Raw genomic sequence first — 24,700 nt, 5'->3', positions numbered from 1 at the left:
ACAGTGCCATATGTGTGGCCGGAGCCGCCGTTCACAAATCAGCTTTGACAGTCCGGCCTCGGGACAGCGCCGTGCACAGACTTTGAGGGGCAGGGGTGAAATCCTATGAAAGGGCAATTTCTAGGTTTTCATAGTGGCTCAGTTGAATAAAGTGCCTAGCTTGTGAAGTGCAAGATTTTAACCTGGAAGCTTTGTTTGTTTGTTGCCCCACTCCCTATTTTTTTTTTTTTTTCATCATAAACTGTTAAAAAAAAAAAAAAAAAAAAAAAAGGCAGAAATGCCACAAACATAATCTTTAAAAGGGCATTTCCCCCAGAAGTGCTAGGATTCCTGTAGGTGTGATGCCCGGTGGCAGCAACTGCATACCTTTTCAAGTGAGAAAATATCCTTTCAAGTATACTTGCACTTCCAACTTAAAAACCCATGCTAGAGATCACAACTATGAAATGAAATCAGATATGAAGTTAAATGACTTTGAAAGAGCAAACAGTTCCTTATCAAAGCAGTTTCTAAGCTCGGCAAGATGGTTTCACTGATATTTTCCAGCAACAAAGAGATATGAGATAAGAGAGTGCTCAATCCATATTTATGTTTGTTGATAATATCACTTGTAAACAAACAAAATTTCCAGCGCTGGCACTCAGGAACTGAAATTTTGACCTTCATCCACAAGTTGCACTGTCTTATCAATAAATATTAAGTGCTCTTGCCCTTAAAAATAACAGGTGAAACTGCACTGCAGCTGCTCGGAAGTAAAGCGGCATTTTGAAAACCATTGCTTTGACAGTTTACTGTGCTGTTTGAAAAAAATATGTCCAACAGCACAGGCAGTTATACAGTAATTGGTGTGAAAATCAGATAAGTGGAAAAGGTGTTGGCTAAGGTTTAAACTTGTTTTTTCCAGGCCCTGGTAGTTGTTTCTCAAAGAAATATGACATGTCTTGCAGTGTTTGTTTTGTTTTTTCTTCTTCTTACTCTCAAGGAGCTGCTGACATTTCTAAGCCCTCTGCACAAACTGGATGAGAGAAAGGGGCAACTGTCTTGCGATCTTATGGAGAGCATGCAGACATTCATGTGACCTTACATGCTCAGTGCTGACCATCGAGGGAAGGCTTGTGCATCTGGTTTGAATAACCTATATAGCGGTGGATCTTGACTGGACAATCCAGAAAGTTCAGTTTTGTATGTGAGTGAGACTATTTTATTTTCCTGTTGTTATGATTATTAGGCCTATTAATGTATTATTTCTGCACAGGAGGAAAAAAGAAGAAAAGGGCTTTTGGAAGCTTGAATTAATCTTTAGTTGTTCATGTATTTTTTCATTTCACTGGTTTTTAACCTCTCGCTGCACTTTGCTATTTATTCTGTCTTTTAACAGTGCATGAAAGCATTGTGGATCACTGCACTTTTCATTTGGCAAAACAAAATTAAATGGCTGTTGAGTTAGCCTGTGTTTAGACCGTAACTTATTGGCATGAAGGACAAATGTGGACCCTGAGGCTAGACCAGTTGAGAACCACCTACACTGAGTGCAAGTGCTGCGGTGTGAGTGCCCTTCACGCTGCTTATGAGCCAGTTTGAGCTTATGGGCCTCAGATGATCAGTGTCAGCAACACCGGTTTTACAGACTGCGTCTTGATTCAAGGATAGCCCTGCTGTGCCCACCGAAAACACACACAAAAACCTTTCAGAACATGATTTGAAGACAGACAGCTGACTGAATCCTCAAAGGATAGCTGCTGATGATAATGATGACGAAGGTGTGTGTGTCTTCATTTATTGATAATATCATAAATATACAAACAAAATGTATACTAGTGTGTGATATTGTCTTGCATGTCTTATATTTCCTCAGCATCAGTGTAATCAGTGAGAAAATGACAGGAGGTCAATCTGTTTTCTTTTCTGTGCAAAAAAAACATTACCAGCTTTAGTCTTCTTGACATTTGACTTGCTTATGCTTGATGCAAACTTTAACTTTATGTCCCTTTAATCCTCACGAGGCCGTCTGATAAATTATCACACACACACACACACATAGACACATACACACACACAATGAGTGAGCCATGAGGGATAACTCTACAGACAGATCATGGATCAGAGCTGGTAATGGGGTCTGCAGGTTAGGGTCTGATTGAGGTTTCTCTCTCTCTCACTGTCTTTCTCTTTTTCCTCACACACATATTCTCAAAGGCAGACTGCCTAACACACAGACAGATGCACCCACAGGTTCACACATCCACTCAATTACATGCTCACTCACTTGCAAATGTGAAGAAACATACATAGGCAGATGCACACACATGCGCGGATGCATTATTTACATACACAAGCATGTGCATGCTTTCCTTTTTCAGTAGATGTTTCCCTTGACGCTTTCTAGGTTTCCCCTCCACCCTGAGAGCTTAATGCTGCATGTCTGAAAGCTGCATGGAGGCAGAGCACTACTTCGCAGCTGTTGACCTTATCACATGCAAATCAGAGCAACACTCCTCTTCGGTGACTGAAGAAAACCAAGGCTGATGCAGGTCACCACAGATCTGGATAAATGAGCCTGCAGCATCATGGAACATGCACATGTCGTTTTTGCCCTTTTCTTCTTCCCTTCTCTTGACTGTCACAGTTCTTGGAATCTACATATTGAGAGCACCAGCTGCATAAAGATGCATAAAGACAGTGGGGCCTTCGAAGTGAATTAATAGATTATACTGGTTCATTTTATTGACAGTCTTGTAAGGGTTGAGGTGAAACCTGGCGCTGTGGTCCAGAGCTGGAGACATAGTGACTGTAGGAGATATACAGGGTGTCCATCTTTACAATTTAACAAATGTATTACAAAAGCAAATGAATAGACAAATCTGTGGAAATTATTACAAAATGAGGAGTAAATAATGAAGTTTTTTTTTTTTTTTTTTTTTTTTTTTTTTGCCTCATCTAACCCCTTACTGCCTGAATTTATTTACAATTATCTACACAAATAAATTGTTTGTGTTTTTGCCTTCAAGCAGATGCTAAATTATTGGTGGTAGAGTTCTTCCAATACAATTCTTGGTCTGTGTGAAATATGCATCAACAGCATCAGTGGGATACATACACCACCTCGGCTGCATTAAGACTGGAAGTGGTTTGAGGCGAATTCACGACAATAGTCTACAAGGGGTTAATACACCTCTGTATGGGCACCATTAGTTGCACGAAGCACATCAAGACGGTACTCGATTTCTTGCCATGTTCGCTGTAGCAGAGCCTCATTGATGGTGGCAACGGCATCAGTGATCTTTTGCTTCAGGTTGTTGATGTCCAATGTGATTAAAAACTTTGGTAACCACTGAGTACATAGAACAAATCTGATTAACATATCTCATCAATTGCTTTTGTAATAGGTTTTTTAAATTGTAAAGAGACTTTGTGGACACCCTGTACAATTCTCATCGCTATGCCTTCTGCCATGTCCTTGTGTGTGTGTGTGTGTGTGTGTGTATGAGAGAGAGACAGAGAGAGAGGGAGAGAGAGAGAGAGAGAGAGAGAGAGAGAGAGAGAGAGAGAGAGAGAGAGAGAGAGAGAGAGAGAGGATGAAAAGAGAAAGCTGGACAGAAAGCCAGAGAGAGAACATAAGTGCGAGAGAAATAGGCAATGAGAGAGAGAGAGAGAGTGTGTGTGTGTGAGAGAGAGAGAGACAGAGAGAGAGAGAGAGAGAGAGAGAGAGAGAGAGAGAGAGTGTGTGTGTGTGTGTGTGTGTGTGTGTGTGTGTGTGTGTGTGTGTGTGTGTGAGAGAGAGAGAGAGAGAGAGAGAGAGAGAGAGAGAGAGAGAGAGAGAGAGCAGAGTTTTGGTGCCCCCTAGTGGAAGATGTAGGAAAATAATTGCCATGGCAGCGAGCTCCCACTGGGGCAGCCGCCTTGGTTTCTCACACTGCGCTTTGAGGGAGAAATGAACAAAAGTGCAGAAGTGAGAGAGGCTAAGTCAAACACATTCAGCAATAAAGCTCACTGAAAATGTCACCGTGATAGAATAGATACAATGAGGTTGTATATTTCTGCAGCATCCTAAAGAGTTTAAATGCACTCTACCATATCGCTGTTCTGTGCTGCTCTGATTTGCAAGCATGTTTGTTTTTGCCTTGCCCCAGTGTTTTTTTCCCCCCTCTACTCCATTGTGATCTGATTTGTGTGGCTTTGTTCTATTTGTTTCCATCTTCTCCTGTTGTAGAAACCAGTTTTTGTTTTTTGTTTTTTTTTTCCCAATTGGAAAGTATGTATTATTGCTACCTCTAGACAGCAGAAAAACACACTCTAAAACTGAGAGTATTTCACTTTGAATTCCTTCATCAAATCAAGATCTAAAAATTAAAGATGCCCTTAATCATTGATAGTATAAGGTCAGAAAGTGTATGGTTCGTCTTGTGAAAACACTATGTGCTGATGTGTACCAGTATGAATGAATGGATGAATGGATAAATGAATGAATGGTGGATGGATGGATGACTAAGCAACTGTTTTCAGCAGTTCAGTCATATGTTTAAACTGTAATTGGGTTTATAAATCGCAAGACTTTTTGAGTGTGCACAAATATGAATTTTTATTTATTGATCCCAAATAGGTAGCTTTCAGTATCTTAATTTTTGTATTTGAACCAGAGTTTCTTGAACAAAAATGCACCATTTACCCCAAAAACTCGTTGAAAAGGCTTCCTGCTTGACCTGGCACAAATGTATTACCAACTGAAGATAAGACAAAGCCATCCTTGTAATCTGTGTCGGTAGGTTCCTTATTTAGCCTCAAACTTGCCTACTGTATGAAACAGGCCTGGTCTCACACTGATTTCAGCTTTCTTATTATAGCAATCCAAAACACTGCAGGGTATTGCTCCTATGTAGCAATTACGTAACAGTCATGTACAAAGAGGTTAGAAAACAATCCACTGATATTTTAGGCCCTGTGCACAACTTCTTAGCTGTTTCACAAAACGGTGCAAGCACAAAAGAAAAGGTTTACAGTTCTCAGATGGCATGTGCTAGGATTTACAGATATGCCTTTAAGGGAAATAACTGTAGCAGCCCAACCCTATAATAAACCTTAGAATACAACAGCAAAATCACCTAGTTTATGTGTAACATAATACAGGAGGTTTATTTAAATGTTACAGTGATAGGCTACTAGGAGAAAAAATAAGTGGCCCATGATAAGATTGATCTAGTGTTGAATATCACAGTTTTAATTTTAATTTTATTTTTTTCTGAGGTCACATATAAAAGTACAATTCTACAGTGCTGTTGAAGTCTTTTTCTATCTTCAGATCACCGTTTTGCAAAATTCCCTCACATAAAAAAATCACTGCAATATTCCTATGTGAACCTTACTGGAGCTATTGTGTGTCTGAGGTATTCAGTGGTGAGTTTGTGGTGACAGTATCACATGTCATGTGGTATGAGTAATACCCCTCTAAAATTTATGATAAGGTTACCAGAGCTCTTTTTTTCCTAAGACAAGGAAATTCTGATCTTTTTCTCACAAATTGTTGATATTTGCCTTAATCCGTGTGTTGGACATGTTTGATGTAGACTTGACATTATGCACCACTGTTTTTCAGTGGGTATGTTGCATCGTGGAGGGTAGCCGTGTGTCTGGCCGGGGTACAGCGGGGATGCAGTGTGCCTGTGTGCATTCCAGTGTGCAGGGGCACAGCGGTGCATCCTCTCACTGCAGCCCCGACCAGCGGTGGCAGCGCGCCTGCGCAGTGCATCCAGGGGCTCGGCGGCGTTCGGTGCTGAAGTTGGGCGGATGGCAGAAAAACAGCAGCGATGGACATTACACCGCAGGATTCCCATTTACGATGTCATTAAATAATCATCGGACCATCGCTTACTCAAACCTATCACCCTAGGACACTGACAGCTTAAAATAAAGGGGTAAGGTGATGATTATTCTGCGCAAATGCTCCATACCAGCTCGCTAGCTGCGGCTGGCTAGCTGACGTTAGCACGGTGCTAGCTCCTGCTCAGCTGCCACCGCCTCCTCTCGCTGCGAGAGATAGCGGATCTCGGGCTGTCGGCTAGGCTAGCAAGAAGGAAGTGAGCGGTGTTTGATTTCTGGGCATTTTTGCTGTGACAGTCAACAGTGTGCAGCCCTCCTCGTAACTGCGTTATCATTTCACGGGTGTCTTTTGGCAGGGGAGCTCCTCGCTAGCTAGCCGTACCTGCAGCGGCTGGGGCTCAGATGCTTCGGACAGCTGCAGGAGAAACCATGCAAAGCACTCAAGAGCTAGTAACGTTACACACAGGGCTGAGCGGGGACCCGAGGAGGCAGCCTGCCCCTCATCCACACATATGCACAGGCCTTCGGGCAGATGCAACAGAGCCAGAGCTGCAGCAGCGCACTACATGCACCCATCCCAAACTGTCCAGCCAACTTACTTCACTGTGAAGTTGATTTTGCCGGCGCATTTCGTCCCTGTGCCGCACACAGGAGCAGGAACATGCAGTGCCCGGCTGACAGTGCGCCTAAACTGCAGCTCCTCATGGACGGACTCGTGTTGCGCCAGTGGAGCTGGGTTACGTCTCCACTACACGCCAATGGGCTCATTCATCTTTTGCCTTTCATTGAAGTCACATTCCCGTGACCACCAGCCATCAAATCAGAAACGTTGAGAATGACTCTCTTGTTGTGTACAGAGTAATACTTTATTCCGTGGTTTGGTTTTAATTCAATCAGTGTGTTCCTCTCTGCAAGTCTACAGTACTAGATTGACTTGAGGGATAGAGTTCCTTAGCAGCACTTAAAATGATCCCTCGACATAGTGAGATATACTGTCCAGTGTGGGAATGGGTTCACTGACAGTGAAAAGTTGAGATAAGGAGGTTGGTGTTCGTTTCATTTTGTTAAAACATTCTGATCAGCTGTTAAGTTGCATTTTCTTTTATCATCAGAATCTGTTACATGGCTCAGACTCAGACTCAAGACCGGCGGTGTAATGAGGCTGCCCTTCTACTGTGGCTTGAATTAAATTTGGTCTTGCCATAGTTTCTGTGCTCCTGAGAGGTTTCTTTGGCTTTTCAAGAAGTACAGGTGCTAAATGTGCTTGCGGGGCAGGATTTGCCTGGGAACAAGGTTGAAAAATTTCTTTGTATACTTTTATAACGCAAGGAAAACCTCTGTTTCCAAGCCAGTCGGAGAGGGCATGAGCCGATATTGATGCTCACACATAGTCCCAGTCGAGGGAAGGGCGCTGTAGTGACACAGTGGTGAGATCAGCCGAGGAGGCTATCCTCCTTATGCACTTATGCACATTTTCATCAGGGACAGCACAGAACAAATGTCATCCGTCTGAGCTGGACTTCTGTGTGGTGGCACCAGTTGATAGGCCAATTCTTATTCATAGCGGGTGATGACGGCTTCAGTCACAGGATCAAATATGCTAATTTTCCTAATCTGTCAGGAATATTTTCTGACATAACGCCATTCTCATTTTACTGCATCTGACTCATTATTTCCTGACTTAGATATTTCCCTTAGATATTTGTCCTGTAAAGCTCTACAAGCTACAGGCACCAAGTGCTCCACACTGCTCAGCAGAACAGACAGAAGACATATATGACTTGATAGTTTGCTGAATAATGTATCAGCTGAGTAATATGCAAAGTCCTTTATCAGCTGTATGTTCTGGACTGTTCCTTCTTCCCAAATGAGGCTCTGCTGGGCTGGGTGATGGAGGCATAATCCAATATCACACTATCTTTGACCAAATACCTCAGAATCCATGTTGTGACAGTATTGTTGGTGCTGATTATTTGTGCTTTCATGAGATATTTACACACAAGAGTTTTGATTAATGATCATTAGTAATGTGGATATGATGACCGAGCAGGTATAAGACAAATAATAGAGCAGCCACATCAGTTTAATATGTTCAGGAAATTGCAGCCTTTAAAACAGGAAAACACTTAGGCCATATCACAACATCACAATACCTGGTCTCCCATCATGATATTGATGTATCAGTATATTGCACAGGCCTACTCTGCACCACTTACCAGTATGTACCTGTGTCATGATGTTGGTAAGTGATATCTTTCTGCACTAGGAGAGCAAAGAGGAATTTCGGTGCCTGACTGTGGTTGTGACAGAAGTCTTGTTTTGTTTGCTCTGTTTTTCAGATGCTGTGCTCTTACTGCTCCCTTTACCCTCCAGTCTCTAAATGACCCGTTCACTGAGCCCTCCCTGAGATCCATGGAAGCCTAGGAGGTGACGGTGAGAGAAACGAAAGGAGCAGGCGAATTAAAGAAATAAAGAGAGGAATTAGTTGCATTTTTCGCCTCTGCTCTCCTGTCCCTCTCTATGCCAGTTGGTCAGGGATGGTGAAACCAGTAACGCCTGTCCCCTGTAGTGAAACAGACCTCCTCGCCTCGTCCTTCATCTGCAGCAAGCCAAACAGCCGGTCAGTTAGCCAAATAGACGCTCAGACAGTCCGCCAGCCAGTCAGTCCGTCCATCAACCAGCCTCTATCGTCCAGCAACCTATTACCTCAGCATCATGACTGCTCTGTCTGACCTGTCTTTAGGAACTCACTAATTCTCATGGTAAGTTTGATTTTTGCGTTTATGATTGTTTTTTTTTTTTTTGTTTTTTTTACCCACTACACCCTGTTATGGTTGGTTGTTCAAAAGTTATCTATATTTCTCCATTTTTGAATGTAAAATGAGTCTGAGACTGTATTTGAAAGCTAATCCTCACTATTTGCATGCGGGATATGTTTGTTTAGAGGAACAGGTCGCCCAAAATATGAAAATAGTTTCCCAGTTATCCCTTGTGCACCAAGATAGTTTCTGTGTGATGTGGTTTGGTTTCCACTCCTGACACAACCTTCCTTGTCTCCCATACAATACAATGGGGATGGAGGGTTATTTGTTTTCAGAGCTCGAGCTGTCAAAAATTTAAATGTGAAAAATTCAACAGTGTCAGAGATACCTGGCTTAATCCACAGAGTTTGTTGAGAATTATTTCATACTGAGAAACATAGCAGACTGTATCTACCTGCCTCTAATTCATACCCATTGGAGATGGACATAGCTGTTGCTGTTGAGTATTTCATTTGTAAACTGTTGAAAGAATGTCCATCCAGTTCCACTGTATTGGGGTGCTGGGGGACAGGCTGGAAACCTCACCAAATCACACAGAAACTATGTTGATGGATAGATTGCATTGGTAAGGGTGGTAAGGGGGGAATACCTTTTTTTTGTATTTTGGGTGTCTGTTACATGTTGTCTGTGTGTAAGATGTCTCATCACCTTGAAGACCATGTGTCCTCAAACTAAACTACTGAATATTAGGAGTGTCCATAACCGAAAACGGTGATTCTGCAGTAATTGATGCACCTAACCGTACATGTGTGGATAACTGATTGTGTGATTTTTTTTTTTTTTCCCGACCACATTTCATACATATGAAGCTTTTTTTCAGTGCACAATGCAAAATTATATTTCACATAATGTAGAGCATTCAACACTTAATTAATTCTACTGTTAGGCCTAATAATGAACTTTTCCACAAGCCACATTGGAGAGGCACTCTGTTGTTATGTTACACAGCCCTCACAATTCTTGGCAAAAGCCCCATTTAACTTAATGTGCCGAGGGATGCCCCAGTGGCTCACCAGGCGGAGTGTGTGCCACATATCAGTACGGCTAAGTCACAATGGCCCAGGTTGGATTCCAGCCTGGGCCCACGGCAGCATGTCATCATCTCTTTCTGCCTTGTCTTTCCTGTCCCTCTCCACTCTATCGATCTAACAAAACAAAATATATGCCAAAAATAATCTCTCCATGTTGAATTGTTGGTATACGTTTAAATTAAAAAGAAAGAACTTGAATTCAGAGTGGGCTTCATTTTGTCAAGCCAAACCATGTTGCAAACAGTGCCCTAAACACAGAGCTACAAATTGACCTGTGAAAAAAGGTGAACCATCACACCTGTGCTGACTATGGATTGTGAAATGTCAAAAATGCATAGTCATTAATGGCAGAACAAGCCGGCTTTCCTAAATGTGAAGTAGCTTTAGAAGTGCACGGTTCCTGTCGGCCATACAGCTGCCATATGGTGCAGTATTGTGGTTAGTGTGTGACAAGAAAAGGTAACTATTTTATCAGCTCTACTGTTTATAGCATCTTCTTTGATGGTCAAAGTGAACAGAAATATGAAAAGAACAAAAAAGTTTTAAAATATTTCTGGAAGAAACCAATCTCTTGTAATAATGCAGGACACTGATGAGGCTAGGGAATTTATTAGTTGTCTTTATTTTCTATTTCTTCCTTGAACATACAACATACATCAGCTCCTAAGTCGCTGAGAGGAGGAGAAACAAAGAGGCCCAGTGGAGTTTTGGACTCGACTGAACTCGTCCCTTGAATACCTATATTCACTTGTATTCTGATTTTCATTTGGCAACTCTTTATTATGAACTATAAAATATGCAAAATTAGTGCTTCGCTACAGAACATAGTACAGTCTGTCTCAGTGGACTGCTCAGGAACTCATGACGACATGAAATGGTGAAGGCTTATACATGTTTTCATCCATGAATGTATGCACAATATTGGTTTCCCGCATAGAAAATCCATTACCCTTTCAGAATAACATACAAATATATGTGTGATAGATTTTTTTTTATTATTCGTCTGTCTCTGCTCTGTGTTCATTACCCCCGCCAGACGGCAGCCTGGGGGAGATCATGCATTTGGTGCTGCGTGTCTGTGTGTCCGTCTGTCTGCAGCTGAGCATGCAAACCACTGGACCTGTCAACCTAAAATTTTTTTGCACATTTATGACTGTATGATGAAGAACCTCTCAGTGTTGCGATGATCCAAAACCTTTGAAAAACATTTGTTCTCTCTGCTTCCGCTCTCTCTTCATTTGCTGTCTAACTCACTGGAGCACCGCTGCTCTGTCTCTCTCTCTCTCCCTCTCTGCATACTGCTGGGCCTATCAGCCCAATAGTCTTTTTAATCCTGTGTGTTGCCATGTTTGCTTCGATTGTGGCTGACAAATATCCATTTTTTGGGCAAGTTTTTAAAACACACCGCTGACAGACAAAGTCAGCAACTTCGATTTTTTTTTTGTATTTTATTTTGTGTGCTTTGTGAAACACGGTTTCTTTGTAAAGCCGTATGACTTCTGGCAAAGGGCCAGAAATGGCTTGTAAGCCATAGGTTCCAGACTGCTGACATAATGTGTGTAATAAAGTGAAATGCATACAAAGAGATGAAGAAACATCTAGACTAGAGGCTTTGGGATTTTTACATGTTCTATAATGTACTGTATTATATTTGAATCATATAGTAATTTATTTTGTAATTTGAAGATTGTTTGACAATACAGTTGGCTGCTGAGTTGCTCCTGGGTTTTTCCAGCACATACAGTAGGGAAGCCTACAGAACTGAAAAGGGGAGTCACGCCTGGCGGAGAGTGCACTCCTCTAGTTTGTATTTCCACACATTATTTGCATGTGCTGTCAATGTGGCCTCCTGCTCCTGGTTTAGAACAAAGCCGTACCTCAGCGTCGTTTGCATCCAGTCTGTTTTTCCACAGATGTTGCCTGGTCGCTGAATAACTGATGGCCACTCGAGTGGTCAGGCGACCACATTTGCATATCAGGCAGGTCGCCTCAGCCCAACCTGCCATGCATCATCACTGTGGCAAATTGTAGGCTTACAGTATATGTAGAGTGGAGTGGACCGGAAAGCAGGGGGATGGCACCTCTGTTGGTACTTCTCTGTTTGTCGAGCTCGGTGTTTTTATTTGGGTTTGCAAGTGTTTAATGAGGAGTTTAAATTGAACCATGACTTTACAGGTAAGAGCTTTTGTTTCATTAATTATACTTTTCCCAAGCTACAAGAATGCAGTTAATTAGTGTATTTTCCACACCGTGCTCTTTAGTGGAATTGAGCTTAAACGCCTGAAATTACAGCGAGAACGCCAGTGAGCTACCACTGTGGAGCCTAAGCTGGTGATCCTTCACTATTATCTCCTCCATCTGACAGGAGAAATTTCTTGCTGCAGTCAGTTCTGGTCTTGGCATCCTCTGCCCAGAGGATTGTAGTAAGTTTTATAACCTTGATTTTGGTAGCGGTGAGTAAGCATGTACTGTGAGAGAACTATTTACAGTTTACAATATGGCACAGTAGGATTGGGGCTTTTCCTGCCTATTTGGCTCGAAAGAACACTCAAGTATTTTTTCCGCCACCTGGAGGATATGAAATATAGTATACTAGGCTATAAATATTATTTTTCCTTGCTGAAGGCATTAGTATGAGTTCTTGGATAGTGGTTTCTTTATTAAGAGCTACTCTGAAGGTTCAGATAGTGCTGCGTTCACCCATAAAGGCTGCTGTGTGATGTTAAAGTGGCACTTCACACCCCTTCTACCTTTGCAAGGCCCAACCCACTGGCAGGTTCACCTCCTAATGCTTAGTACACACTTCATGATTGTAGCCCTGATTTCCCACTAGTCGATGGTTTTGGAGCTTGCCGACAAAAGCCCCAGATCAGAGGCAGATCGGCACTTGGAAATCAGTGCTCGAGTGTTACGTGTGAAGACGCGAACCAAGAGGCTCACCGATGCATTGCAGACATCCCAGCATCCCAGGCATCTAGCAGGCTAAATGTCTGGATCTGTCGGCAACAAGCTACAGTCAATGAGCCAATGAGAGCACAAGACACGGGGCTCCTCTGCTGTCATCCACAGCAGCTGCTTGAACCCAGTCTTATAATGTCTCTCTCTCTCTCTCTCTCTCTCTCTCTCTCTCTCTCTCTCATACACACATGCACACACACAAATGCTCACACTCCGCATCTATCTCTCTCTTTGTATAGGGGGCACAATAATACAGTTTCCCTATGACACTGGAATGCACACAAGCTTTTCAGCATTTATAACCTTTTCGTCCCTGCCATACCACAATACAAGCAGGCAGCTTCCGGGGGTTTTCATTCCAAAAATTTTTATTTACCTCTAGAATTTACCTCCAAAAATTTGCTGCCCTCGTATCCCAATCCATTCTCTCACCCAGGCATCTCCCATGTCACTTCTCAAATGTGTTTTCATGACAAAATGTAGTTTGTGGACCAGACAGACTGGCTGGGGATTCCTCTTGCTGACAGAGCTTGTAGTGTGACCCCTTGCTGCCGGTTAGTCATGTAGTGTGAAAACCATGATGACTTAAAGATTACCAATTCAAGACAGCAAATTATGTCGTGTGAACACAACAGCGATCTGACGACTGTGAGAGTTGTGTGGTGTGAACTTGGTATAAGCCTCTGTAAACGCCAGGGGAAGATAGTACCATGCACACGTTTGTATTTGTGTTAATTGAGGTTGATAGGTCAGACTGCTCTTAAGTAGAGTACATTTGATGCGGTAGTCACAGAGTCAGAGAAAAAAACAGATGATATTCTGGCTAAATTTAAAAGAAATTTGTAGCTGAAACTGCACAGTGTGCACGCTATATTGAAAAGTATCGTCAGATCATGTCCATAGTGCCATTTTTCCTTTAATACTATCTACAGAAATGGAAAGTCAAAAGGGTAAATTAGGATTTGCAGAAAATAGAAATATCATTTAGCTTGTAAATGCCATTTAATGCGCACAAATTTTTGCATTAACTTTTTTGCATCCCTTCAATTTTGCAGAAAGAGAACAGAAGCAGGATAATAGATAATAAAAAAAAGCAGAAAAATGAATTGTGTATGGGCAAAGACACACAGAGAAAGGCTGGGCTTTCAGCGCAGGGGGAAAGTAGAAATTGAATAAAGTGCCTCCCTGCTTAAAGAAACGAAAAAAAAAAAAATACTGTATTTTATTCTCTTGCCTTTTGTGTTGGCTTATCAGTATGACTGGAATGTCGACTCATGCATACTTGGCTGTCACCGCTGAATGCTGATGGCAAAGTATGAAGAATTAGCCTCTTAAAACAACTAACAAGAGCTAGAAATCCAACTGTTCTTTCTTTATGGTTGCTGGTGAGCCTTAATGATGCATCTACTACTGCAGATGTCATGGTCAGCCTTTAGTGATCTGAGCAAATGGGATATAAGGTTCGTAAACATGCTTTTTATTGGCATATAAATACAATAAATGAGTAATCATAGTGTTTTCATGAAGTTAGAATAAGTCTCTTTATCTACGTAAGTGCGGCTCCCGGTTTTCCGTGTGATTGCTATATGCATGCATAAAATAAAACATAAAATATTACAATGACTGCATTTTATACCAAATACCAAATGTAAAATTATTGTACATGTGTCAGTGAATAAATTCTTTTGCATTTATTGCGAAATAGGTGAATGTTTTGGCATGGAAGCTTACCAGATGACAAGCAGTTTTTCATTTCATTGTGGCTTTAGGTGTTGTTTAATTCTGCTAGCATTTGAACAACAAATTTTTTTTTTTTTGCCTTGCCTCGCCGCACTTTGTGCATTGACTTGGAAAATATCACTGTCAGCCTTACATTTCAAGTTGTATTTTCCAACTTTTCTCCACAAATTGAAGGAGTGCCGAGTTTTTTTTTTTATATGCCGCTCATTACACCCAGAGGGACCGTTGGCTATTAGTTATTTTATTAGAAGGAAAAAAACAGGGAGAGTGGACATGGTCTCTATCACAGAGAATTAGAAATGGTGACGTGACATATGCAAATTGACCCAAATTTACAGTATGTTGTTGCAAACCGCGAGTTCAGTGCTAGGATCCAGTGGCTCCGCTGAAATGAATGAGCTGCCATCAGAGCAGTGCTGTCAATGCATTAAATGGGACCACAGGTTTGGAATGTAAAAAGATGTTTTAAGATTTTCCCCATGCAAGTTCTATATTCCTAATTCATTTCTATTATCTCCTGCCGGTGAATAGGCTGTTGCATATTCTGAGGCAACAACGTGAATACAGAGAGAGCCGCTGCCTATGTGTGCATGCAAATGTGCGCCCGCACTGCACACCGTCCGTCCACGCAAATGATGCATACGTCTGCTCCCGTGGCTGTGACTGCACGCATCAAAATATATGCATAGTGTCTGTCAAAACAAACTAAAAGACGTGGCGCGCTGCCAAAAAGCCTCGCACCGTACAAGGAAAGGAATCATTTCTCGCTCGCTCGCTCTCTCGTGCTTCATCTATCTCTCTCTTTATCTCTCTGCTCTCTGTCTCCATTTCTTTCTGTCTTGCTTTCTTTCTTCAATCTTGACCTAAAAGGGAAAAAAAAAAACATGACTGTGACTCACAGCCATACCGCCTAACACAGTTTTCAACGCCACATCCACATCCGAGTGTGAAGAAAGTGATAAAAGTGATGAAATTTTCAACACCGTTTTATCTTGAGATCTGGCAAAATTGAATAGTGATAGTTATTGATATCGTTTTAGCACCCGGCACCAACTGAAAATCAGTTTTACTCCCTGTGGTTCTGTTTTATTATCTCTCTCTCTTTTTTTTTTTTTTTTTTTTTTTTTTTTTTCAATTTGATTCTGGAAATGAAAATGGGTTTTACATGCAAGCTGACCATCTGAGCTACTCATCTTGTATTTGGGAGCAAAATGAGCTCTAAACAAAAAATGTGTGTTTACTGAAATTGCAATACAAATCATGATAACAGTTTTAGTCACAGCTAATAAGGAGTAGAGCAGAGTTCCTGTCCTGATCTGACTTGCTGGGTTTCTGGAAGGCATTAAAGACATACGAGTCAATATGGTATCCACTTCACTGTCTGCTGTGTATTAACATTAACTGGGTTTCCTTTCTCTCTCTCTCTGTGTGTGTATGTGTGTGTGTGTGTGTGTGTGTGTCCCGTAGCCCCGTAGTCTGAGTGGAGTGGAGATGAGAAAAAGGCAGGCGGCACACATCGAGGGCCCCCCCCAGGCCCCTGGACAGCCCCGACCCAACACCTGCTGCCTCTGCTGGTGCGGCTGCTGCAAGTGTCTCTGGTGAGCTGCTCACAGGAAGATCCCTGCTCGTTCAGCCACATCCCATATTATCCAGTTCTCACAGTTTTTCAAGTTTTCTTTTCCAATGTGCAGTACTATGCCTCAGGAAAAAGGAGAAGTTCTTTGTGATGTTTTGTAAGTAAATGATCGTTAAAGTATCAATCTGCAACTTCAAAAATAAACAGGCTAAATGTTGATTTTTCTACATTCTGTTGTAAATGAGTATAACACAGTACCGTTGTGAAGCAGGAGGATCAGCAGGTTCCAAAACTATTTCCAACAATACCACACGATCATGTTATGGCCATCGCTTCCAAATGTTTCAGCTTTGTTTCTAGGAAATGGCATTTTTCCATTTGATACGTCAGATGGCACTAACTACATCGACCTTTACTATGGTGAAGACGCCTGTTGCAGATGCAAAATATATTCAAATATATTCATTATCATGTTATACTGTATTCTGGATCAGTGGCTGCAGTGAGGAACAAAACCCAGCCTGCTTGCTAAAATGATAGAAGAATGTCGTCATGTAGCCCAAACTTGACCTGCCTGCAACAGAGTTTTAAGCTTGGTGATAAGCTTGGTGATTTGGTTTCTTCAGGCAATGCACTGTGGGATTCGTTGTTGACTTATCTCCTCATGTTTTTATCTACGTAGTCCTTTTTAACTAACGTGAATGATTTTGATACAGTTCTTATTTCTTTGTATTGACGATTAACTGGGAGAGTTTCATGCCCTTCCAATCGCTGGAAACGAGCAAATGTGTCGTTACGTAACACCACATTGGGGAAAATGAGATTGATTTCTAGTTCTTGAACCTTGACTGCCTCATATAGCCCTACCCTCTTGGAAACTCTGTACTGATTCAACCTGTATCCAGGTCATGAAACTGTTTGCAATCGCTACGGGCTTTGGTGGGTGTCGCAGATTATCTGGGGACACAAATCAAGTTCAACAAAGGTGTAAATGCATCACCCACTAATTTGCAACCTGCATAAAGCGCAGTGACACAGGACATTGTAGGTAAGCAATCTGAATTTCAGTGTAACTTTACACACTATGGTAACTTACCGATAAATGTGAATTGTGAATTTCCTTCGGGATGAATAAAGTATCTATCTATCTATCTATCTATCTATCTATCTATCTAAATCATAATTTTCGTAGATTGGGCTCCGGCTTATGTTCATGGTCTAGTTATTATAGAGGTGGAACATCACAGAAAAAGCTGCATTTCGGTCAGCTTGGAAAATTGTGACACCAGTTAACCTGGAGGTGAATATGAGATCCGGGACGTCTGCTAATGTAAAGGTGTCATCCACTTTATTTAAGTGGGTATTCCAGGGAAAAAAAATAATAACAAACAAAAAAAAAAAAAAAAAACATGTAATAGTGGTAATAGTTATCCACAAGTATTAGTATTTCACAAGTATTTGATACGAAAGGTGTAGCTAACACAACAAGCAGTCGGCCTGTGATTCTGTTGACAAAGCCCACAGAAGGGTGTTACGGCACTACACGTGATTTTCTATGGATGAAGGTCCATGTTCTGCAGAATAACTTCCAGCACTGCAATGAAATGAAGTTCAATTGAGTGTTAAGGCTCGTACAGGCAATCTGTGAATCGAGCACTTGAGCACACAGAGGGTGTGTTGAGTAGGATTCCCTTTTACAGCAGCACCATGGTACTCGTGCACACCAGCTCTACTATATACTTGGTTTTAAGTTATGTTTTTTTTTTTTTTTTGTTACAGGCTTTTCTAGGGTGAATGGAAATTATGCAAAAAGCGGGGTCAGACAGTGTGCCGAGTGCTGTTTGCTTATGATAGTATGAATGCATTTGATAAGGTTCAATTTGGATGAGAGAGCAAAGTTCACAGCGGAGTGTGCACAATGGATGCCTGAAGGAGAAACTCTCCTGTTTGGCTACCCCAGTGTCTTGCTCAAAGACACTTCAGCAGGGCAGACGCATTCAGCAGATGCAGCTCTTCCAGAGGAAACAGAATGGTAAACCCTCGATTTCACCACTTCGATGTTCGGTGTTTGTCTTTTTATTGCAACGTAGTACTCAAAAGTATCACCTTTTTCTCTGTTTTTTCTCAAAGAAGACCACAGTGCACCTGAGCAAGGCACTGGAGCCGGCGACGGCCATGTAGCTTCTCCAGCTGCCTCAGTTTGGCTGCACTCTTGCAGAGAGAGAGACGAGTGAATGAAACATTGTTCTCAGGCAATGAATGGTGAATGTTCTGCTTCTTTCACACCACTTAATCTGAAGTGGTAGCAGCTTGTGGACTGGGCCGGTAGTGAGTAGTCTGTGATTCGGCAGTGTGTGTGTGAATTAAATAGTGTGAATCTCCAGAATGAGTCTGGAAAGGATCGGTAGCGGCTGAATCCTATCTGCCTCTCTATCTGTTTATTTGTTTGTTTATGTATTCATCCATTTTTAATTTATTTATTACACAGGGCTGAGTAAGATAGTTTCAGTGCAAGTCTGAGTTACATAACTGAGACTTTTATATGAATCAAAGGGAAATCGATGATTTCTCTCTGTCAGTCGGATTTTTTTTATATTATACAAAGCAAAGTACTTTAACATCTGTGTGTGTGTGTGTGTGTGTGTGTGTGTGTGAATCACAGTTGATTGAATCCTCAGTGTAAAGCTGTCATCTGCTGCTGTGGTGAAATCAGCTAGACGGAGGGCGTGACTACATCCGAATCCACAATAAAGCGTTAATTGTAATGTTAATATTACTGTTCAGTGATGAAAACACAGTTTGTCTTTTTTTCCCCGTTTTCTTCTCCTCCTCCTTTCCTGAGTCCCCCGCCACCCCCGGCCCCACCCCCATCTTCCCACCCGCCTTACTCAACCTCATAGAGTGCCCTTATCTGGTCGTGGCACTTTCTATTTCCATCGACACATCACATGCAAAACAGCTGTGAAGAACAGCCTGTATATTTAGCTGTATTGTGAGGGCGCCTGGAGGCCGTGGCTAGCTTGGCCCATTACTGCTGCACAATGGGGACTTTGACAAGAGACAGCAAGAGGAAGGAAAGATCCTCCATGCTGGGACAAAAATAGACAGCCCAGTGTGTATTGTAGCATGGACTCGTCATGTGTGGGCATCGAGAGAGATACTGTGTGTTTGTGTGTGTGTGTGTGTGTGTGTGTGTGTGTGTGTGTGTGTGTGTGTGTGTGTGTGTGTGTGTGTGTGTGCGTGCATGCAGGATGTTCAGGATGTATTGTAGACTCTGAAGCTTTGTTGGTGATCGCTTTTTAATGTAATGTAATGCGAGGAATTGCTGGAGGTGCCTGCAGCAGGTTTGCACTGTACACTTTCCAGCGAATGAAGTGATCAATAGAGTACATAGGGAGGCGTGTATGTAAGTTTTTATGATGTGGAATGAAAATAAATGTTTCACTTACTACTTGTGGGTAAGAAATAAATATTTTTATGAGGAAAATGCCTCTTTTTAAAATGTGTCTATTCCAACAGTCCCTTTGTCCATCTGTCAGGTGCATTGTATAGAACGAACTGAAGAGAGGTTTGCAACTAAGAAAATTAAGGATACACTTAAGAAACCCAGCAGTTGTGATAGAATAGAATTATTTGGAAATACTATCAGTAATGAGTCTTTGTTTTCTTTTGGGTGCATGAATGGTTGCATCAGTGCTGCTGTTCCATGGGGATAAAGAGTTACAAGGTAAGAGTGTGCAACAGTCCTAAGTCAGCCTGATATAATTCTTCCTCATGGAACATTTAGTGCTGGCCATTGTGTTTCGGGAACTGACATTTGTCTAAGAAATAGGGAAAAAGACTTGCCTGTTGCCTTGAGTCAGTAAACCAAACTTGAACACTTCAACAAGGAGGTGAAAAGAAGTAGTGCCCAGTTCCACTGCCACAATACAAAACCTCCTGGCACCTCTTTGTCACAAAAAACACAGGACTTTTGGATATTTTGTTTGTCAAGGGTTCATTTCCAGCTCCCGTCTAGAGAAAAAATTGCATCACCATGGAGCAACAACAAGCTCTCATTGTCATTTGGACTGAAGATGAGATTCAGTGCTAGGTATACAGGAAAATATTGCATTTGAGGGAACTGGCCTGTAGGTCATTTCAATAGAAGTTGTTGTGGAACAAGATCCACCCATCGTCTCATTGGACTCTCCAGTTGTCCATCTGAATTTGAACGGGAAAGTACAACTTGCTGATGATGCCAGTGATCCCAGTGAAGTGTCTTCAGTAGTGTGATGGAATAATGCCTCTGAGAGCTCCATATATCACTGATCACTCATTTTTCGCCTTCACTCTTTTCCCTGGGAAAACATGTTCTGCAGGGCAGGTGTGGACCCAAAAATTCTCCTCATCTAGTAAAACCAGAAATCCAAGGAAATAGATAGAGATAGATAGATAGATAGATAGATAGATAGATAGATAGATAGATAGATAGATAGATAGATACTTTATTCATCCCGCAGGAAATTCACAGTTTTTCAGCAGTATCCACAGATTACAAATTAAATAAAATAAAAAAAAGATAAAAAAAAAAAAGAATAAGATCTAAGTACAACAGAATAAGATCTGAGTACAACAGAATAAGATCTATAGTACAAGCCAGTGTGCAAACAGCAATGTGCAAAAAAAAAAAAAAAAAAAAAAAACAGAAAAAAACGTGTGCATGGGTGTATAAAATGTGCATAGAGGTAGGTCAATGTGCAAATTTAGAAGAAATGCTGAAAAGGCTGCCACTCGCGTCGGCGCCGGAAGTACAATCAAGGGGAGCTTGGTCAAGGCTAGCTGCAAGTGTGATCCTCATCAGTGTTAAGTAAAAGCACAGAAATGATGACAGCCATCACCCTGATTCGTTCCTCATGAAGTCAGTTGAAACAGAAACCATAAGTGGAAGTGGGTCTCGGGACAATTCCTGTTTTTCTTCCATTTGGGCTGGTCCTTGTTTCTTGTTGTGCAGTGGACAAGGGCCCATCAAACTCCTTAAGTAGAACCCTGTATCTGCAAGTTATGCTTTTGATCGGTCAAACCTGATCCATTCATTTGGGAATTTTTATCCTTTAAAAACGTTGCACATGCCCAGTCCCTTCTTTGCAGACACAGCAGTCTCCTCTTTCCATTTCAGGAATGAAGACAGGATGGAGAGGAGTGAACGGCAGACCTGCACCAAGATGGACAGTATTGAAGCTGGAGAAGAACAGTGAGTCAACACATCATCTATGCACTCTTGCATGTTGGCATGCTTGTATGGGCGCGCGTGCATGCGTGTGTGTGTGTGTGTGCATCTATGTATTCTGCCTGTGTCTGTCTTTATACATGGCATGTCTGTGCACAGTGCAGGCATGCAAATCTTCATTTCTGTGTGTGTCTGCCTGTAGACACCCCAGCCTAGACGAGGTGGTGTCGTGGGCGCGGAGCTTCGAGATGATGATGCGCTCGCTGGAGGGCAGGGAGATCTTCCGCGAGTTCCTGCGCTCAGAGTACAGCGAGGAGAACCTGCTTTTCTGGATAGCCTGCGAAGAGCTGAAAAAGGAGACCAACCCCACGGTTGTGGATGAGAAGGCCAGGATCATATATGAAGACTATGTGTCCATATTGTCACCCAAAGAGGTAGAGGTTGCAACCTGTGTGTTAACTCAGCACCATCACACAGCGAGAATGCCCACCGTTGCTCAAAACAGTGCTTGTGAATTAAAAATGTGCTACAATCTGGTTAAAATAAAATAATAGTAATAATTCTGTGAGTTATGTAAGCTTAGTTGAATGTGTCTGTGCAGGTATTCCTCATCATACATCAAGTTAGACACGGCAGCTAATCTCTTACTGTGGTTATCTGCTTGTTGTTTGCATACTTTGCCAATGCATGCCTCATCATTTTATTTATCTGATCATGCACTCCCACAGAATGTAAAAACACAACAGAACAGTGAGAGTGCCACTACCTAACTGGTGATTTGCCAGGTCATCTCTCAGTTTTCAGCTTATGTGAAATTTAACTATGTATGAGGTAATTTTGCTGGGGAACCTGTGTAATTTCTTTCCTAAGGTACTGGCGATCCACACCTTTCACTTTAAAAGTCACTACACTTCATAAATTTCCACTCTCTTTCCAACAGGTGAGTCTGGATTCGCGGGTCAGAGAGGGCATAAACCAGAGCCTGGCCGAGCCCAGCAACCTGATGTACGAGGAGGCCCAGCTCCAGATCTACACACTGATGCACCGCGACTCATTCCCCCGCTTTCTCAACTCCTCCGTTTACAGAGACCTCCTGGCCAGCAGGAGGCGCACCTGCCTCGACACCTAGGCCCTCCGAGCCCCGTCGCCATCCTACGCTGAGACTACTACTTAAACTTCAAATACTACTATGGTGCCAGAAGTCGGGTTTGGAAAATCTCTCCCTTTCTTGATTGAAAAGACTGAATGACATCTGAGATAGTTGTTTTTTTATTTATATTTTGTAAGCAATTTATCTCCAGTTCTCCGCTGGAGCCAGGTGGGCCTTTGCTAGTTGGTGATTGGTCAATAAGGCCGCTCATGCTGGCCAGTGATTGTTTTCCTAGCAATTTGTGCTGGTCGTTGTTTGGCTGACGGGCCGACCCACTTGTCAACAATTGCTTGAATGGCCAGCCTAGTGGCCAGCTGTTGGTTAACTGTGGACAAGGACTCCTCAGGCTATGTGGGACAGAGAGAGAGGAAGAAACAAAAAAAAAGGACAAGCCTACTACTCTGTACTGTATTGTTTAGACCTCATACTCTCCCCTCTCTTTCATTTTCTGTCTACTCTCTCTCTCTCTCTTAGTTATTTTGTTATTTCTGTCAAACTCTGTCCCATGCCTCAGACCATTTTTTTAAAAAATTTGTGTTGTTACAGTCCAAACATAAAGCCCGATTTGTGGAGTGGGAGGGGGGTTTGGGGCTCCTCTGCCCACCGCACCAGTAGAAGCACTGGCTTTGCATGAAAAACAAGGTTGTGAAACTCTCTCTCTCTACAGTAGCTCGACATTGTCAGCCGCAGACTGCAACCGTTCTTGAACACTGAGATGTATTTATCCTCTGAAATGGTTTGTGGGGGGGAGGAGGGCGCCCGTCCCTCCGCGCGGCTCTCCATTTTCACTGAAGGGAAAAAGTAAATTTCTGCCGATTTTTTTTTTCTAGCATAACGTTTTATCGGGGAGGTTCGACGGCTCCCACAGCAGAGGCGGCGGCAGCGGCATCTACCCCCATCCGTCCATCCATCTGTTCATCCCAGCACTTTTTTTCTTTCCTCCTTTATGATTCTGTAACTGGGAGAAGTAAGGGCTAGAATTGTGGTTGGGCAGCTACATGTATTATTGTTACTCTCATGAACTTTTCAAAAAAAAAAAAAAAAAAACATCTCTCTCTTCACCGAGAAAATCACAATGCCTTTATGCGTGAGAAAAGGCAGCACAAAGGCTGCTGTCTGAGTTTCTTTTTTTTTTTTGGAAAGCAACCACAGTTTGTCCAACGATCCCTACCTCCCTTTTGCCCCCCCCCACTCCCCTCCGCCCTCACGCCCCCTCCGACTCAGACCATCCCAGCCTGACGAGCTTAGGTGTCCCGTGTTGGGATAAACCACCGCTGGAGAAACTAAAAACGAAACCCAGTGCTACTTCAAATGTGTCCGCTACGTTTTGAATCTCTTGAGCAGAAAAAGAGAGGGGTTTACATTTTAGTTGTTTTTTTTTGACTTGTTGCCTATGATCTAGCATTACAGAAGCTGTTTTTTGGGGAGAACGTTGGGGTACAGCGAGTCCCGGCCTCGCTCCTGTTTTTACCGTTTGCTGTTAACCGGGATTTTAGCGCTTCGGCGAAAACAGCTGGCACAGTCGCAGACGGCTGGAGGCAACTCGACAGCCCCAGATAAATGTGAGCAGGGAGCCAAACGCGAGCCGAGAGATGCTGTGAAGAGATTTTCAGGTGTGACTTGCGACCAGGTTTAGTCGAATTCGCTCTGGCGCATGTGTGTCACGCCAGCAGACGAAGCTGCGAGGGTGTGTGCTGGTCACCCAGTTAGCAACTGCCCGCTCCAGACACTCATTTATTTTTTTTTTTTTTTTTAACCAGAGCTAGCGAAGACGAACGGTGTGGTAATGCTAACATAACAGACGTACGGTCAGAAATCGGCATAGTCGTGCTACACGCTAACTAGCATGCTGTAGGCGAGCAGTTAGCATGCTAACCCTCCATTAGCACAGCCCGCCCTCACACACTCTGTAGGCTATTGTGTGTTTTTCTAATCGGACTTTGCCAGCATGTGTTGATAATGGCTATGTGTGTGTGAGTGTGCGTGTGTGTGTGTATGTGTGGTACAGTTACACACTTATCAAAAAAAATTACAAAAAAAATATTTAAGGGGGTCTTGCCAAATGTCCCATTAACATTTTTCGTACTTATGAAAGAATTTTTTTGTTTGTTTGTTTTGAAGGTGTGAACGTTTGAGCTGTTCCCGGCCTGTGGATGTGCAGTAGAAAGTGCATGAGTGCAGTATGCGACTTTTTATTTTTGATTTGATTTTATTTTTTGTTGTTGTTTTTGAAAGAGCCGGGCCTTTGTAGTCTCATCATGCGACATGATGGACAGCGAGCCTCTTTGTTTTGGTGATTGGTGCAGTCTTAAAGTGTCAATCAAACAGTGCCACTCCTCACCGCTAAACGCTGAAGCGTCCACGTTGCCACCTCCTTTAACTACCTGAAGTTTTACGTGC

General features: G+C 42.4%; 1 protein-coding gene across 3 annotated transcripts; it reads left to right on the top strand.

The window, feature by feature from the left end:
* The first annotated feature begins 5,761 nt into the window (after positions 1-5,761).
* rgs17 (regulator of G protein signaling 17) lies at positions 5,762-23,094 on the top strand. Of its 3 annotated transcripts, none has more exons than XM_030070659.1 (6): positions 5,762-5,909; positions 8,154-8,247; positions 15,833-15,963; positions 21,100-21,174; positions 21,353-21,584; positions 22,091-23,094. In XM_030070659.1, exons 3-6 carry the CDS (start codon positions 15,857-15,859, stop codon positions 22,277-22,279), a joined length of 603 nt encoding a protein of 200 aa, XP_029926519.1. In that variant the 5' UTR covers positions 5,762-5,909; positions 8,154-8,247; positions 15,833-15,856; the 3' UTR covers positions 22,280-23,094. The 3 variants fall into 3 exon arrangements, with proteins under 3 accessions (XP_029926519.1, XP_029926518.1, XP_029926517.1); XM_030070658.1 differs by having other exon boundaries at positions 8,154-8,576; XM_030070657.1 differs by lacking the exons at positions 5,762-5,909; positions 8,154-8,247 and adding an exon at positions 11,713-11,842.
* Positions 23,095-24,700: the final 1,606 nt, after the last annotated feature.

Source organism: Myripristis murdjan, chromosome 15, assembly GCF_902150065.1.
Source record: "Myripristis murdjan chromosome 15, fMyrMur1.1, whole genome shotgun sequence".
Classification (NCBI taxonomy): domain Eukaryota; kingdom Metazoa; phylum Chordata; class Actinopteri; order Holocentriformes; family Holocentridae; genus Myripristis; species Myripristis murdjan.
The sequence above is the reverse complement of the archived record's forward strand: the minus strand, read 5'-3'. Positions and strand labels throughout refer to the sequence as shown.

What these genes read in the sequence shown, in the direction of transcription:
- rgs17 (XM_030070657.1), top strand. An exon ending in ATTGAAGCTGGAGAAGAACA is followed by an intron (nt 21,175 to 21,352) that starts GTGAGTCAACAC and finishes GTCTGCCTGTAG; the next exon opens with ACACCCCAGCCTAGACGAGG. An exon ending in CCATATTGTCACCCAAAGAG is followed by an intron (nt 21,585 to 22,090) that starts GTAGAGGTTGCA and finishes TCTTTCCAACAG; the next exon opens with GTGAGTCTGGATTCGCGGGT.